Consider the following 16,640-nt stretch of genomic DNA (forward strand, 5'->3'; position numbering starts at 1 on the left):
CCTCCCAAGTGCTGAGATTAAAGACGTGCTCCACCACCACCTAGCAAAAGCTGGTTTTTCAATTCTGGAGTTTTTTACCCTAGAATATGTAAAGTCATTTGGACACTGGATGAACTCTCACATGCCACTGTGAAGATGTAGTACTCTGAAATTTAATTAGGAAATAGCTAGCAAAATTGATCTAGCAATTCTGTTTCTAGGGTTCTGTCCCAAAGATCTAGTAGCAAAAGCATGAAGTCTACACAAAGATTCATTGTTGTATTATGTGACACAGGAAAAATAGGAAATCACGAGTGTCTTTCTTTTGGGTACTAGCTGAATAGATGTGCCAGGTTTGTATACTTGGATACTTTCCAGTAGTACCAAGGAGAAATCATGTACACTACCATGGAGTGAATTCAGGAGAGGTTATTAAATAAACATTTCAAGGTAGAGAAAAATGTCTAAAATACTAAAATGTAGTTCAGTAATAGAATGCAGGCTAGCACATGAAAGGTTCTGAGTTGGTCCCTAGTATAGCAACAACAACAAAAGGGTGGATGGGTAGGTAGGTGTATAATGCTTTTTCCTTTTGTTTAAAAAAGGAAGTGTTTTGCCTGCATGTATGTAATACCACATATGTGCCTGATGCTCATTGAATTGAACCCAGGTCCTCTAGAAGGGCGAACTGCCAGTGCTCTTAACCACAGAACCATCTCTCCAGTCCCTAGAGCAATCTTTAAAAGACAAGAAAAGAGGACTGACACTTAAATTCTGAGAAAGCCACAGCAATCACCAGGTGTGGTCATCTATAGCTTTAATCTCAGCGCTGAGGAGCCTAAGGCAGGAGTTCATGGTCTTTCTGCCATACTTAGTGAGTTCCAAGGTCAACCTGGGCTTCATGATATGACCCTGTGTTTATAAACAAAACCACACTAACCAAGATTATGTGGCATAAGGATGGAAAAATAGATTGTTGGAATAAAATTACAAGTCTAGATGGGGCTCAGTGGTTGTGTTCTTCCAGAGGACTTGGGTTAGTTCCTAGTACCCACATGGTGGCTCATAATTATCTGTAACTCCAGCTCCAGGGGATCTGCCACCCTATTTTGGCTAGGCACTCATGTGATGCACATACATACAAGCAGGCAAAGCCCTCATACACATAAAGTAAATTTAAAAATGTCAGTAGTATCTGTAATCTTAAAACAACTCTAAGAATATTGGGTTTTCCCTTTACTCCTATTAAAACATAACAGCTGTAATTCTAGAAGTATGAGTCTAGAAAGTTTATGTGATTATGATTTTTTCCCCCAATAAAGGGGTTCAGACCATTGAACATGGAAAGAGTAGTCTTTAACAAATGAGGTTGGGGTAACCTGATGTCTATATGCAAAATAATACAGTTGGCCCCTGTCTCATTCTATACACAAGCATTAATTCTAGGTGGACTGTAGTTGTAGATGTAAGAACTAAAATTATAAAACTCTTGGAAGAAAATGTGTGCATAAATTTTCCTGACCTCAAGAGTTAGGGATGTAACTCACTTGGTAGAGTGCTTTCCTAGCATGCCCAAGACCCTGGCTTCAGGCCCCAGAATCACTTAAATCTTGGTGGCAATGGTGACTTGAAGGAGAATGGTCCCCATAGGCTCACATGTTTGAATGCTTAGTCCTCAGTTGTACTGTTTAGGAAGGATTAGGAGGTGTGGCCTTGTTGAAGGAGGTGTGTCACTGGGGGTGGGCTTTGAGGTTCCAAAACCCACACCAGGCCCAGTCTCCCATTGACTGCTGCCTGCAGATCTGATGTAAGCTCCTAGTATTCCTGCAGTGCCATGTCTCCCTGTCTGCTGCTACACTCTTTACCATGGTGGTCATGGACTAACCTGAAACTGTAAGAAAGCCCCCAATTAAATGTTTCCTTTTATAAGTTGCCTTGGTCATGGTACCTCTTCACATAGAACTTAGTTTATGACTAAGACAGTGAGTGGCACATGCCTATAATATCAGCACTCTAGAGGTAGAGGCATGAGAGCCAGAAATTCAAGGTCATCCTTGTCTGCACAAGTTCAAAACCAGTCTGGGCTACCCGGGTTTCAAACACAAACCAACACTATTCTTGACCTTAGGTTTGGCAGAGCCATCTAGGATATTAGGCCAATAGGATATATCTAAAAAAACAGAGCAGTTTAGCTTCATCTAAGTGAAACACTTGTGCTTCAAATGCAAATGTCAAGAAAGAAAGATGTTTTAGGAAAAAATACTTGCCATTTATTTAAATGCTAAGGAAGTCTTGTTTTTTTTTTTTTTTTTTTTTGGTTTTTCGAGACAGGGTTTCTCTGTGTAGCTTTGCGCCTTTCCTGGAACTCACTTGGTAGCCCAGGCTGGCCTCGAACTCACAGAGATCCGCCTGGCTCTGCCTCCCGAGTGCTGGGATTAAAGGCGTGCGCCACCACCGCCCGGCCAAGTCTTGTTGTTTTAAAGAAAATGGTCCCCAAATGGAATGGCACTATGAAGAGGTGTGGCTTTCTTGAAGTAGGTGTAGCCTTGTTGGAAGAAGTGTGTCACTGTTGGGGTTGGTTTTGAGGTTTCCTTTGCTCAAGCTGCCCTTAGTGTGGTAGACAGTTTACTTCCTGTGGCCTGCAGATCAAGATGTAGAACTCTCAGCTCATTCTCCAGCACCATGCCTGCCTGTACACCACCATGTTTCCCACCATAATGATAATGTATGCTAGCCTCAATTAAATGATTTTGTTTATAAGAGTTGCCATGGTCATGGTGTCTCTTAATAGCAATAGAAACCTTATCTAAGACAAACTTAAATTCAGAGTTTAAAAAAAAAATTATTTTCTCTCTGTGTGTGTTTATTTGTGTCTGTGTGTTTGTGCATGTGCATGCATGCATGTGTATGTATGTTTGTGTGGGAGTCAGAGTACAACTTGCCAGGGATCAAACTCAGGTCAAGGTTGGTGGCAAGTACATCCAGTGGGTACACTGAGCCAACTCACTGTAGTTGGTCTTTTCTTTTTTTGTTTTAAACTCTTTTGCACTTTTGGGGTCCCACCACCCAGCTTCCAAATTAATCACACAGAGGCTAATTATTACTTATAAATGCCTGGCCTTAGCCTGACTTTTTACTAGCCAGCTTTTCTTAAATTATCCTGTCTAACTTTTCCCTCTGGGCTTTTATCTTTCTATATTCTATATACCTTTCTTTACTTCTTACTCCATGGCTGGCTGTGTAGCTGGGTGGCTGGCCCCTCTAGTCCTCCTTTTCTCGATCTTCCTATTTATTTTCCCTGCCTGCCAGCCCTGCCATCCTTTCTCCTATCTTCTTACTGGCCATTCAGCTCTTTATTAGACCAATCATGTGTTTTAGACAGGCAAATTAACACAGTTTTACAGAGCTAGACAAATGCAGCATAAAAGAATGCAACACATCTTTGCATCATTAAACAAATATTCCACAGCATAAACAAATGTAACACATCTTTAACTAGTATTCTACAACAAATCACTGGCCCATTTTTCTTTTTAGCCTTTTATAATTTATTCATAAAAAGACAACTTAATTTTAAAATGGCATATCATTGTCCAATAAGTGTCATTAGGTACCAGAGAAGTACATGTCAAAGCTACAGTGTGATACCACTTCATACCTAACAGGAGGGTTCTAATAAAAAAGACTTGTAATAGCATTAGTGAGAATGTGCAAAAAGTTTAAATGAATCTGGATGAGTCTTCCTTCATGCACTGTTGGTTGAAATGTAAAGTAGTTCTGCTTCTTTGGAAGATAGTCCAGAGTTCCTCAAAAGGGCATGCAGTTACCATATAACCCAGTGATTCTGTTTTTAGGTATAAATCCAAGAGATGTAAACGTGTCTATGCAAAACTTGTACGTTAATTTTAATGGCAGGTGTCAACCAGCTGATGAATATGTGCACAAAGTGTGGCATAGCCATGTAATAGGATCTGATTTGTTAAGAAAGGGGCATGAGGGATGATTTAACATATGCTCTATATGAATAACCCTAAAAGTTTAAGTCAGAGAAACTGGTTACAAAAGATTACATATTGTATGGCTCTGTTTGGGTGATGTCTAGAATAGGCAAATCTGCAGAAAAAGGAAGATAAATGAGAGCTGCCATATTTAGGGCAAGTGAATGGGGAAATGGGAACTGATTTCTGACAAGTAGAGGTTTTCTTTTGGGAGCAGTGAAGAAGTTATACAATTGATTATAATGATGGTTGGATAACCCTGAGTCTCCACTGAACATTATACTGTGAATGGATGCATTGTATAGTAAGAGAATTATATCACAAGCTCTTTTTGGAGAGTAAGTGATACAAATGTATGTAAATATTTGCTGATTTTAAAAAAGGAAATGCTTTAAAAATACTATTTGTCTTAATTGAACATGGTTAAGACAGACGGGGAAATGAATCTCGTTAAGGAAGTTTTTTCCCCGGGCTGGAGAGATGGCTCAGAGTTTAAGAGCGCTGACTGCTCTTCCAGCGGTCCTGAGTTCAATTCCCAGCAACCACATGGTGGCTCACAACCATCTGTAATGAGATCTGGTGCCCTCTTCTGTATACATAATAAATAAATAAATCTTTTAAAAAAAAAAAAAAAAGGAAGTTTTTTTTCCCCCACAGATACCTAGAAATAGAAGAGGCATAGTACACCACAAGGCCCCCTAAGTGAGTACTGGGATTGTTTGGGAGCCAGATGGGTCAGACTGTTGAAGGAGCTGGTCCAGAATGCTGTAATCTCAAAAGTTGAAATCTTGAAATCCCAAGTCCCCCAAACTGTAATTCTGGTGTTTGGAAAGGCTGCCTCATGAGAAGTACAAAGCTGAGCTCTTTAGAAATAATTGGCCATGCAGTACAGTGATGATGGAAACTTCATGTAAAAAATACATCATTCATCAGCATTTGCTTTCCTTTCAGTTGATGAAATTCCAGGAGGTTTTAATAAATGAAAGCCACATTTACCTGAAGAAGCCAGCAGCTACTAACTGCCTCAAAAATAATTATGTGCATGGTAGGATGAGAGGCATTTTGACAGTGGTGCTTGCTAGTTTGATTGCTTGTATTATTTCTGCCAAATTTGTGGTCTGTATATGAGTGTGGTGCAGATTGGATTTATGTATGTGGACCCAAATCAACACAGAAGCATAGCACAGAAGAAGGGAAGACATCATAGGGGATGCTTTTGTTGGTATAGATCATAGAATAAATTTTTAAAAAACAAGCAGAAAAATAGGTTATCCATCATGCTATTTCATAGGACTGCAGTTATAAAGTTGCATGTACTATCTGCTAGTTACAATGATACATAAATAAAGTGCTTTTATTTGATATTTGTGGACTGAACTTAGGGTTTTAATGCAAGCTAAGCAGGTACTGTACTACTGAGCTGGTATATGTAGCCCCTGATAGATGCCTATACATTTTGCCTTTTTAAAAAAATTACTTAAAAAAAATTATGTGCATTGGTGTTTTGCCTGTATATATGTCTGTGTGAGGGTGTTAGATCCCCTGGAACTGGAGTTACATACAGTTGTGAACTGCCATGTAGGTGCTGGGAATTGAACATGGGTCTTCTGGAAAAGCAAACAGTGCTCTTAACCACTGAGCCATCTCTCCAACCCACATTTTGCCTTTTTGACCTATTTATTTATGAATATGATTTTGTCTATAACTGTTGTTCTTACATTTTGTCTTAGTCATGACACCATGACCAAGGCAACTCCCTTCTCCAATACAGGGTTTCTCAGTGTAGCTCTGGTTGTCCTGGAACTCCTTCTGTAGACAAGGCTGGCCTTGAACTTAGAGATCCTCCTGCCTCTGCCTCCTGAGTGCTGAGATTCAAGGTGTGTGCCACCACACCTGACCTGCCAAGGCAACTTTTAGAAAAGAAAGATTTTAATTGGAGGCTTGCTTACAGCTTCAGAGGCTTAGTCCCTTATCATAATGGGGAAAATGTGGTACTGGAAGAGCAGCTGACAGCTTTACATCCTTATCTGCAGGCATGCAGAGGGAGAGACTGGGTTTGGCATGAGTTTTGGAAACCTCAAAGCCCACCCTCAGTGACACACTTCCTCCAACAGACCACACCTCCTAATCCTTCTCAAATAGTGCCATTTCCTGATGACTAAGCATTCAAATATGTGAGCCTATGGGGGGCCATTCTTATTCATGCCACCATACAGTTGTAGTATATTTGTTTACATTTGAATATAGCTTATTCATAGTGTTTTATAAAGTCACCCATGAAATATTCTTATGCTGTTCTATGTTTCTTAAGTAACTCCTCTTTTAAAAGAGAAATTAGCTGGGTGTGGTAGTGCATACCTATAGTCCCAGCAGAAACATTCCAGGACATCCAGGGCTGCATGAAACAAATAGCAACCTGTCTCAAACAAACAAAACAACAATAAAAACCCCTGGGTTCAACACACACACACACACACACACACACACACACACACACACACACACACAGGCAAATAAATGACTTTTGTGGTTGTTATTTTGAAACAAGGTCTCATGTAGCCCAAGCTGACCTCAAGCTCTGTAAAAGGAGAGGACCCTGAACCTCTACCTCCCAAATGCTAAGATTACAGGTGTGTACCTCTGTGTCATTATACCTGACTCCAATGAATCTCTTTTATGTTCTTTAAATTAATTTTTCCAGAATTATATTTTTGGTATTTTGATCTTTTGAGATTTTGACATTCAGGGTTATGGTTGTATAGGATTGTGTTTTTTGGGATTATAGCCCAAGCCCAATCAAGAGGCAGCTGGAGCAAGGGCAGGGCTTTCATTGTGGTTTCTGTAGAAGAGCAGGGTAAATATGATTAGAATTGGTTAGTGTGGGGAGTATTAGTAGGCTGAGGTACAGGGACTGTCTCTAGTTATCTGGTTAGGAAAGAAGATTGTGGCCTAGACTTTGATCACCTGTGAGAATCTGATGAAGGAGATGATTGGAATGTAGGATGTGGATTGATTGGTGTCTTAGCTAGGGTTACTATTGCTGTGAGCAGACACCATGACCAAGGCAAATTATAAAAGGAACTGTTTAATGTGGGCTTGCTTACAGTTTCAGAGGGTTAGTTTGTAACTATCAAGGCAGGGTGCCTGACAGCAGGCAGGCATAGCATAGGAGCCATAGCTCCTGGGTAGGCCAAAACACATTAGCAGTCGTGGTGGCGAACCTTTTGGAATGGGAAAAGGAGATACAGTTAGAACATCTGAAGTAAACCTACAATTCAGTGTTCTTGAATTTACATTGAAAGCAATAATATTAATTCATGTTGTAATTTATCTCAGCAAAACCAAAACTCCATTTCTAGCTCTGCTGTTGAAGAGGCCTAGCAGCAATACACAATCCTGGTTGCCAGAGAATTATCTATTAAGTCCTTTAAAGGTAACTAGGGCTCTTTGTAGAGTTAGTTGATCCCTGGTCTCTGTTTAAGACATACATGAAACATCTTGCCGTGTCAGGTGGCAAAGTTATAAAGACTTACTGGAGTTATTTCAGAAAGAAGTCAGAAGGCAGTACTTATTTATACATGTGAGTAGTGGTTTAATGTATGTAAGGTTCTGGGTTTATCCCCAACATCATAAGCCCCAAAACACTCCCGCCATACAACAACACAGTGAAATCAAATCAGACTTTAAAACTTTGAAACAAATTTAAAGAGGCTTCTACTGGCCAATGGTGAGACAATTTGAACATCAGAAGAATAAGACATACATTAGGTTGGAGAGATGGCTCAGCATTAAGAGCAACTGGCTGCTCTTCAGAGGACCCAGCACCCACATGGCAGCAATTCACAACCATCTGTAACTCTAGTTCCAGGGGATCTGACACTCTCTTCTGGCCTCCGTGGCATCATGTACACATGTGGTGCACAGACATACGTGCAGGCAAACACTCCATACATATAAAATAGAAATAAATCTTTAAAAAAACTTCAAAAATGTAGTAGGTTGAAACGTATCAAATGTGTTTTAGTTTATCCGTTTATAATGATACTAAAGTAAAAGTCAGTCATGTTGAAGGATACTAGATAACCAGCTCACTATTTACTATTTGTAAAGGTAGAAATAGAGTGCCACTGTTTAAGCTATAAGCACAGCTGAGTCTAAGCAGTGGGCATCAGTGTCTACAGACATTCCGTACCTCTTAATGGAAGTGTGACTAGAACAGATAACAGCAACAACATAATGGTGCCTGCATCTACTCAGAATTTATCTTTGCTGCTCTGAGTGTACTCTTTGTATCAGTAACCTAAGTGTCAACCACAAGGTTTTGAAGTGAATGTCAAGCTCTATCCCAGAGCTGTTGATTCAAAACCAGCATTTTAAGAAGTCAGGTGATTCATATGTATAATTAAGTCTGAGTTACATTGTTTTATAAGGCACGTCCAAACTCTTCCACAAAGAAATTAGAAGGAAAAAAATAAGATGGAGGGGAAAACCTATAAAGGAAAAAAGATTTAGGAAGCATACCAGTCATCCACAAGATCTTACTTGGCACTCTTTCAGATGAACATAAATCTTCAAATTATGAAACAGTCAGAAAATATCTTCAGTCTACCATAATCTATTTCAAAATAATCTGGTAGTGGAAAATAGGTGGGGCAAGTGGGATAGGATTGATCATGCCCTGTGGGTTGTTGAAGCTGAGTGATAGGTACAAAGAAATTCAATTTTTTTTTGGGGGGGGGGGTTTGAGACAGGTTTTCTCTGTGTAGTTTTGGTGCCTGTCCTGGATCTCGCTCTGTAGACCAGGGTGGCCTCGAACTCACAGAGATCTACCTGGCTCTGCCTCCCCAGTGCTGGAATTAAAGGTGTGCACTACCACCACCTGGTGAAATTTAATATTTTTTGGGGGGGGGCAGCTGAGGATCGAACCCAGGGCTTTGTGCTTGCTAGGCAAGCACTCTACCACTGAGCTAAATCCCCAACCCCGAAATTCAATATTTTAATTTTGTATTTTAACCATTTTTTTTTATAACAGCCAGAATAGAGAGACTGACTAGGATAGCATAATCATAAAGGAAGTATTGGTGAGGATGTGGGAATTATGTATGCTGGTGGGTTACAAAATGGTGTGGCTGCTTTGGAAAATGGTCTCTGCTCTTCACAAGACTGAACAGAATTCTGATTTAACCTCGCAGCTCTGCTCCAAGGTATATATCCAAGAGAAATATAAACATTCTTGCAAAACCTGTGTATAGGTGTTTTTGGCAACATTTTTCACAAGAGTGAAAAACCTTAGGAGCAGCTCAATGCCCACTGATTGATTAATGCATACATAAAATGAGGTATGATATAAAATACGATTAATTCTTAATATCTACCCCAGATAGATGACTCTCAAAAGCATTACACTAAGAGGAAGACATCAGTCACAAAAGATTTGTATTACTCCATTTATATGCATTGTCAAGATCTCACGAGGGGAAAAGGGAGACATTTCTCATGATAGGGCTTTCTTTTGGGGATGATGAAAATATTCTAAAATTGCTGATGGTGATGATTATATACTTCTGTACAAATATATTAAAATTACTGAATTGTATGTACACTGTAACTGATGGGTTTTGTGGTAAGCAAATTCATATTAGTAGAGCTGTTGTGAAAGGAGGGAGAACATTATACTAATGTTCTTCTTTGCCCAGGAGTAATCAAAATAGGTCTTTGAGAAGAGGTTTGTGTAGGTGATCCTGATGTTCAGCCAGGTGATAAGCATTGTAGAAGGTAATTATTAAGGCTTGTTAGGAGAGAGGTGGGCTGCCTGTCAGATATGTTCGCTTAGAAGGGATGCCCCAGGGATGTTGTCCTAGTTGACCCAGAGCAATTAAGAATCTACAGGGAGGAACTGTCTGAATAAGCACAATTTATTCCATCATATTTACCAGAATACCGCTAAGCATAGAGGAGCCCTTTTTCTTCTTTGAGAAAGCTGTTAGATTGTGATTGAAAATCTTGACTTACACTCATAGGTGTTAAGTGTGTTCCCAAATGCCTTAGCGGCAGCAGCCTCCTTTTCTCCTCCTCCATCTCCATCATCATCATCTTGGGTCTCATTTGGTCTGGCTTTTTAGCTTCTTACTCAAGGTGAAAACATACTTTGTTGGTGACATTTTGGAGTCACCAAATCACAATACAAAAATGGTGATCTAAATAACCTAACTAGTTAGTTAGGCATATAGGCACATTTTCTGTTTCTTGAGTTGAAAGGCACAAAAGCAAGACTTCCAAAAACAAGAACATACATACAAAAAAGGGGGCTGGTGTAGGCAGTTTTCCTGTCCTGGGAGCCACTCCCATGAAGACTTAATTATAAATGCTCAGCCAATAGCTCAGGCTTGTCACTAGATAACTCTTACCCATATTTAAATTAACCCATATTTCTTATCTATGCTTTGCCACATGGCTCGGTACCCTTTTTCAGTACAGCTTGCCCATCTTGCTTCTCCCTGCATCTGCTGGCGCTCCTCTGACTCCATCTTTCTTCCTCCCAGCATTTTCTGTGTCAGGCTGTCTCACCCAATCTCTTCCTGCCCAGCTATCGGCCAATCAGCTTTTTATTAACAATGAGAGCAATACATATTCACGGTGTATAGAAAGATTATTCCACAGCAGGCTGGAGAGATGGCTGAGAGGTTAAAAGCACTGCTTGCCCCTCTAGAGGATCTCAGTTTGTTTCCCAGCACCCAGCTCCAGTAGATCCAATGACCTTCATGGGCACTGATGTACACATGGCATTCATGCACACATCAGTGAATAAAAATAAAAATAAATCTCAACAGAAAAGCTGACCTAACTTGCCCAAGTCTCTTTCTTTCAAAGAGCTTTAGATACTAGTCAAGATATGTTTCTTGTTTTGCTTTTTGAGAGAAGGGCTCTTTATAGTCCAGACTAGCCTTGAGTTTATAGTCTGATTTAGCCTTTCTAACTGATGTACAGTTTCATACTAGACTATTTATTTATTTTATATTTTAAATTTGTTCATTGTTTTGTTGCCTAGAGAGCAGAAATGAAGTTGACTATTCCCATTTTTCTTCAGAAGCTTTTATTGTTCAGAAAACAGCCTGCTGTATTCTTGGCTGAGCAGAGAGGGAATTTGAAGGTGTAGTGGCATGGTACCTGCAGTTTGAAGACAAGCCATGCAGAACTAGCCTTTGATTGTTTTGACTACCCCTGAGCAAGCTATCTGCTGCCCTGGACAGTTTAACGTTTGGACCAGGGTACTCCTGGGTTAAAATGCCCTTTGAGACTTTGTTTTCAGAAGCTGTTAAACGTGGAGTGGTGGTGAAGAGTTTGTATTCTAGATCTAGGATGGATTACCTGTGTCCACCATATTCTAGTAATCCCTCTGTAACTTTGGACAAGTTGGTTAATCTTTTTATGCCTTAGCTTCCCATCTCCAAAACAGGAGTGAATAATTAATCTACCTCAAGATGTTCCTGAAAGTGTTTGGAGCTGACTATGGTGTTGGTATTGTTTCCTTCTGTAATGAGGTGCTCCCTCTAATTCAGTCATTACCAAAACTTAGATATCTTACTCCCAAATGCAGTGTGTGTCTGCTGTTTCAGTCTGTAGAACTTTATGAGCAGGTAAGAAATCAGGCACACAGAAGCACCCGGCCAGAAGATGGAAGTGTTCCAGTTAGGTGCTCTACCATTTGCTGTGGTCTCTTCCTCTACTCCAAGATAGGAAGTTTTGAATGAAAACAACTCTAGTATTTTATGGCATGTATTACACACCTGATACTACTTTCCTTCTTTGTCTTCCTGCCCTACATCCCCATATAGATCAGTCCTTCTCGGGTCACGGGGACTTGACATATCCCACATCTCCCAGAGATTGGAGAGTCTGAGTGCAGCGACCACTTTTGAACCTCTTGAGCCTGTGAAGGACACAGACATTCAGGTAAGAGCTGCCAGCTGCAGGTGCAGCCTGGAGCATGTACCCAGGCTGTAGGCTTGGCCCTTTCTTCACCAGTTGAGTTAAGACTGCCACTTCCTTCATTAATTTTCTTCTTACCCAGCTACTAAAAGAACAGGAGACTCAGGTTTGGAGATACAGAGGGGGACCGTTGGGTTGTTTTCGGAGTGCTCGTTGTGGCTAAATTTAAGAAAGCAAAACTTCCAACCTGTACTTTTTAGATAAATTCTGGTTCTGAGAACAGATTTCACTTCCTGACTTGGGCTTAATCCAAGGCACAGAGACAGGAGTCGTTAGGTTTCTCTTGCTTGCTCTGCTGGATCTCAGATAACTTTACTATTTGTTCACATTTCTTTTTGCATCTTGCTTGTATTGGAACTTAAAGTGCTATTTACTGAAATCAACTCAGTGATTTCCAGGAAGTATTTGGCTGCATTAGTGATACCAGGAAATGGCCTAATAGAGCACCCCAATCTCATTGAGCCCGACATGCCACTACTGCTGATTGCTGTTTTAATCTAATCAGAAACTGCTGTAAACTTGTTAAGTAGAAACCTCATGGTTTGTTTGGTGTAGGAATGAAAGCATAGCATGGAGTGCCGGGCCGTGCCTTGCCATGCAGTGCCGTGCTGTTTGCGTTGGTTTACCTGGTCCTGTTTTTGTTTGTTTGCTCGATGGGACGCACTCTTGTACGGTCTGGCCTCAAGTGATCATGATCCCCCACTCCTGAGTAGTGGGGACTGGGCCACCGCTGACCTTGATTTCCTTTGAAATAAAAAGGATTCAGGTGCCACAAAGGCAGGTCCAGGAAGAAATGGGTGGTAATTGTGTGCTTTATGAGCTGGGCTTAATTGATACTGTATCCCTAAACTCGTTGAAGACCTATGATAGTTCATCTGATAACTACATTTCTGAATTTAATCTAATTTGAAAACCTGTACTTTTGAGGGCAGACTAGAAATAACTGATATTCATGATTTCTCCCATTATTGATATGTTCCCAAAATAGGAAAACACAGAGGTTTTTATTTTATTTTGCTTTTATAACAAACATTACCTAATCTCAAGTGCAACTGTTAGAGTTCTATGATAATGCTTTTAACACTGATGACATGGTGTGAATGGGACAGAACTCAAATACTATGAATAATCAACATATATTTTGGGAACTGGTTTTGGCTGTAGGGTTAAGAGTTATTATCTCTTCTAACCATTTGCTTAATGTAAGAACATCCTCCTTTAGCACCCATTAGATGGTTTCCTAGCAATGTATGCTCAGTCACATCAGAATTTCTTAATTTGGAATGATTATTGCTGTGAGTTTTAGTCTTGTGTAGGGAAATCTTTGAATTTTAAAACTAAAGTAGCTTTAGTTTTTAGAATTTCCCCTCTTATTTGGACTTTACCATAATAGCTTTAAAATGCAAAATAATTACTCCAAGACCATTATGTGTATGTTCCAGTGTGTTTGCCCACAGTAAATTGATGGTTTTAATTACGATAATGTGGCTCAATTGATCTCAACCTGTGGGTTGTTCCAACCTCTTTGGGGGTAGGGATGTCAAATGTCCCTTTCACAGGGGTCACATATTAGATGTTTACATTACAATTCATAACAGTAGCAAAATTACATTTATAAAGTAGCAGTGATAGTAATTTTATGGTTGGGGGTCACCACAACATGAGGAACTGTATTAAAGAGTTGCAGCATTAGGAAGGTTGAGAACCACTTATTTGTGCTCACATTTTATGTAAGTCCAGCAGTATCATGTTGGATCCTGATTAATGTAGTGCCACTATTAGTGTTGAGTGGTTCTCCTTTCTCTTTTTCTTCTGGTCTGTTTTGGTTGTGGATAGGAGTTCAATTGGACATCCTCAGTTGCTTGGTTTAGAAGTCAAGTATAGCTAGTGGTCTGTTTTCCATTCACATATCATACACCTGATAGAATTACAAGTGTGAGTTACTACATCCTGCTTGATTGACTTTTGTATTGATATATGAACTTTTGTATTTAAAATGGTGAATTTTTTTTAGACAAAATTATACTATACCATAACCCCGAAGGCCAAGTATTAGAGTAGAACTGTCGCATGTGTTTCTAAGATCCTGAATGCACTGTCGTGAAAGGAAGGGCTGGCACAGTCTCTGACAGATGCTGGTCAGGACCTCACTGCTTGTTGTTTGTTGTCTTATAAGCTCAGAAGGCATGTTTCCATGTGCATACTGTCTCTTTCTATTTCCTTCTGTTTCTAATGGAGCTTGAAATTAATATGGGTTTTGTTTCTGCTGTTTTGTTTGTCCTAATCAATGATGCTGGCATGCATTGAGAATACATTTTTAAAAAGTTGCTGTGGCCAGCAACGGAAATATGTCTTAGAAACCACTTAAATATACATATGAATGATACTTAATAGAATTTTTGAAAATGTTTATTGATTTTATTTTTTGGAAACGATCATAAAGAAGACCTATACAGATTTGTGTAAGAGCAATAATGTACTAGGATATAACTGCTGAATTGGCTATACTGGACTAATCAAAGTGACTTTGTAGTACATGGGCACGAGGTTTACAGAGATCCACTTGCTCTTCAGTCTTGACCCCCCCCCCAAAAAAAAGGGGACAGATTGCATGTCTTCACCATGATCTGAACAGATCTCGTGGATCATATAATAACAGTAATTTACGTTGGTTTCACATAGTTGTATTCTGGGCTTTTCACTACATTGCATGTATATTTCAGTAAGGCTATGCAGAGATAGCCTGTTCAGGCCATAAAAATGGGAGCTACATTTCCCAGTGTTAAAGCTGTAATATTTCTAAATGGCATTAAATCAACATTTCAATAATTGCACCTAATTACCAGGAACTAATATTAATAGGTGCCCGAGGACAATGGGAATTTATTCTTTTACATTTTTGAGTTCTGAAATTTGAAATCAAATGTCGACACCATTGTGTGCCGTCCAGAGCTCTAGGGGAGAAGCCCTCCTCCAGGTTTTGGTGGTTTCTCCTTTCTTGGTTTGTGGCAGCATCTCATTCTCCCACTCTGCCTTTATAGGTTCTTCCTGGTGTTCAGAGTGAAATGACCATGTCAGTTCACATGATCCATCTTAAAGCACTGTTGTAAAAAGGAAAGGCAGGTGCATTCATTGGACGATTTCATCTCGAGATCCTTAACTTAGTCACATTTACAAGGAAGATTATGTTTACCAGTTCTCAGGGTTAAGTTTTGAACATTTCTTTCTGGGAACATTCTTCAACCCAGTATGCTTATAGTGTCAGAAATGTTCAATCTTTTTTTTTTTTTTCTTTTGATCTAAGGACTGAACCTAGGGCCTTGCACTTGCTAGGCAAGCGCTCTACCACTGAGCTAAATCCCCAAACCCAGAAATGTTCAATCTTTCACTCAAAATCATGAAACATCTTCAGCTGAACTCCATGGAGAGTACTGGAGTGGGCACTTAGAGCTAGCTGTCCTTATGAGTAGGCCAACAAGGCCAGTGCATCCTCAGTTTTCTCTTGGGGCCTTTAGGAAGTGAGGCTGACCACACACATCTCGATTCCCGAGTTCAGTGCCACGAGTTCTATCCAAACAGATCACCAAACAATATAATGTGTTAGAAAAATGTCAGTCCAGACCTTTTCAGTTACAAACAGTCTGCTGCTTATAATGCATGAGACCAGAAAGCTCTCTCCACTTTTTTACTTCATAGGGTAAAGAAGCAATGTAGCCTTTGGTCTCCTGGTACTACTGTGTAGCCCATGCTGGCCTCCAACTTCATAATCTGCCTTAATTAGCAGCAGATTATGTTTTATAAGAGTAAAGGGGAAGCAAGTATTAAGTAAAGGATACATTATCATGAGAAAATTAAGTCAGGAAAGCTGATATTTCACATGTACAGCATTGGTGTTGAGATGCTTGTTAAGCCATTTGCTTACCACACTGTATTTATGATAAAATATTCACTATTTTTCTTCTTTTTCTGTTCTTGGAAATGTAGAGTATGCTCAGACCACTAGTTTATTTTTTAAACAGTAAGAAGAGAAACTGAATGTCTTTGTGAGTTTAAAAAAATCAATGCTGTAACCCCTTATCATCCAAATTGTTATTTTCAGTTTGTCTTTTGATTTTCTATCTTGAGAAAGAGACAGTATCATTTAAACACAGCTATATAAAAAATGAAAGAGGAAAAGAAGCTGTGGTGCTCACTAATTGTGTGTTTGGAACAGGTTGCAGAAATCCTGTGCTGTTTGCTGGAGATAGTGTTGGATTTGCCAGAATGATTGGCATGATGAGTAACAACTCTTTGGGAACATTACTGGGTAAATATTAATTCTGTAAAAGAAGAACAGCTGGAAACGTCTTCTAGTCTGAATTAGTTGAGGGCAAGTACAGTCGGAGTGGGCAAACCAGATCTCAGTACTGGGACTACTGCACTGCTTTTATTTTATTTGTGTGAGTATGTGGTTGGTATTGTTTTTAGATACAGACTTGCTCTGTGCACCAGGCTGGCCTTAAGATCTTCCTTCCTCTGCTTACTGGGACTAAGTTGTGATCCAGTATGCCAGGCTCTAGGACTCTTTTGTTTTTTTTTTACAAGAGTCTCACTGTATAGCTTCGGCTAGCCTGGAGCTTACTATTAAAACAAGTCACCCTCTGCCTCCCAGTGCTGGGTTTAAAGCATGTTCTA

At 39.8% G+C, this 16,640-nt stretch overlaps 1 protein-coding gene across 1 annotated transcript in view; it reads left to right on the forward strand.

Moving 5' to 3' along the window:
* Nup93 (nucleoporin 93) overlaps positions 1-16,640 on the forward strand; it is a 105,332-nt gene that overhangs the window by 19,559 nt on the left and 69,133 nt on the right. The window contains exon 3 of the mRNA XM_059264569.1: positions 11,813-11,930. Within this exon, the coding sequence (XP_059120552.1) occupies positions 11,813-11,930 (118 nt within the window). The remainder of the gene's footprint in view (positions 1-11,812; positions 11,931-16,640) is intronic.

This window comes from Peromyscus eremicus, chromosome 5, assembly GCF_949786415.1.
Source record: "Peromyscus eremicus chromosome 5, PerEre_H2_v1, whole genome shotgun sequence".
In the NCBI taxonomy this organism is placed as follows: domain Eukaryota; kingdom Metazoa; phylum Chordata; class Mammalia; order Rodentia; family Cricetidae; genus Peromyscus; species Peromyscus eremicus.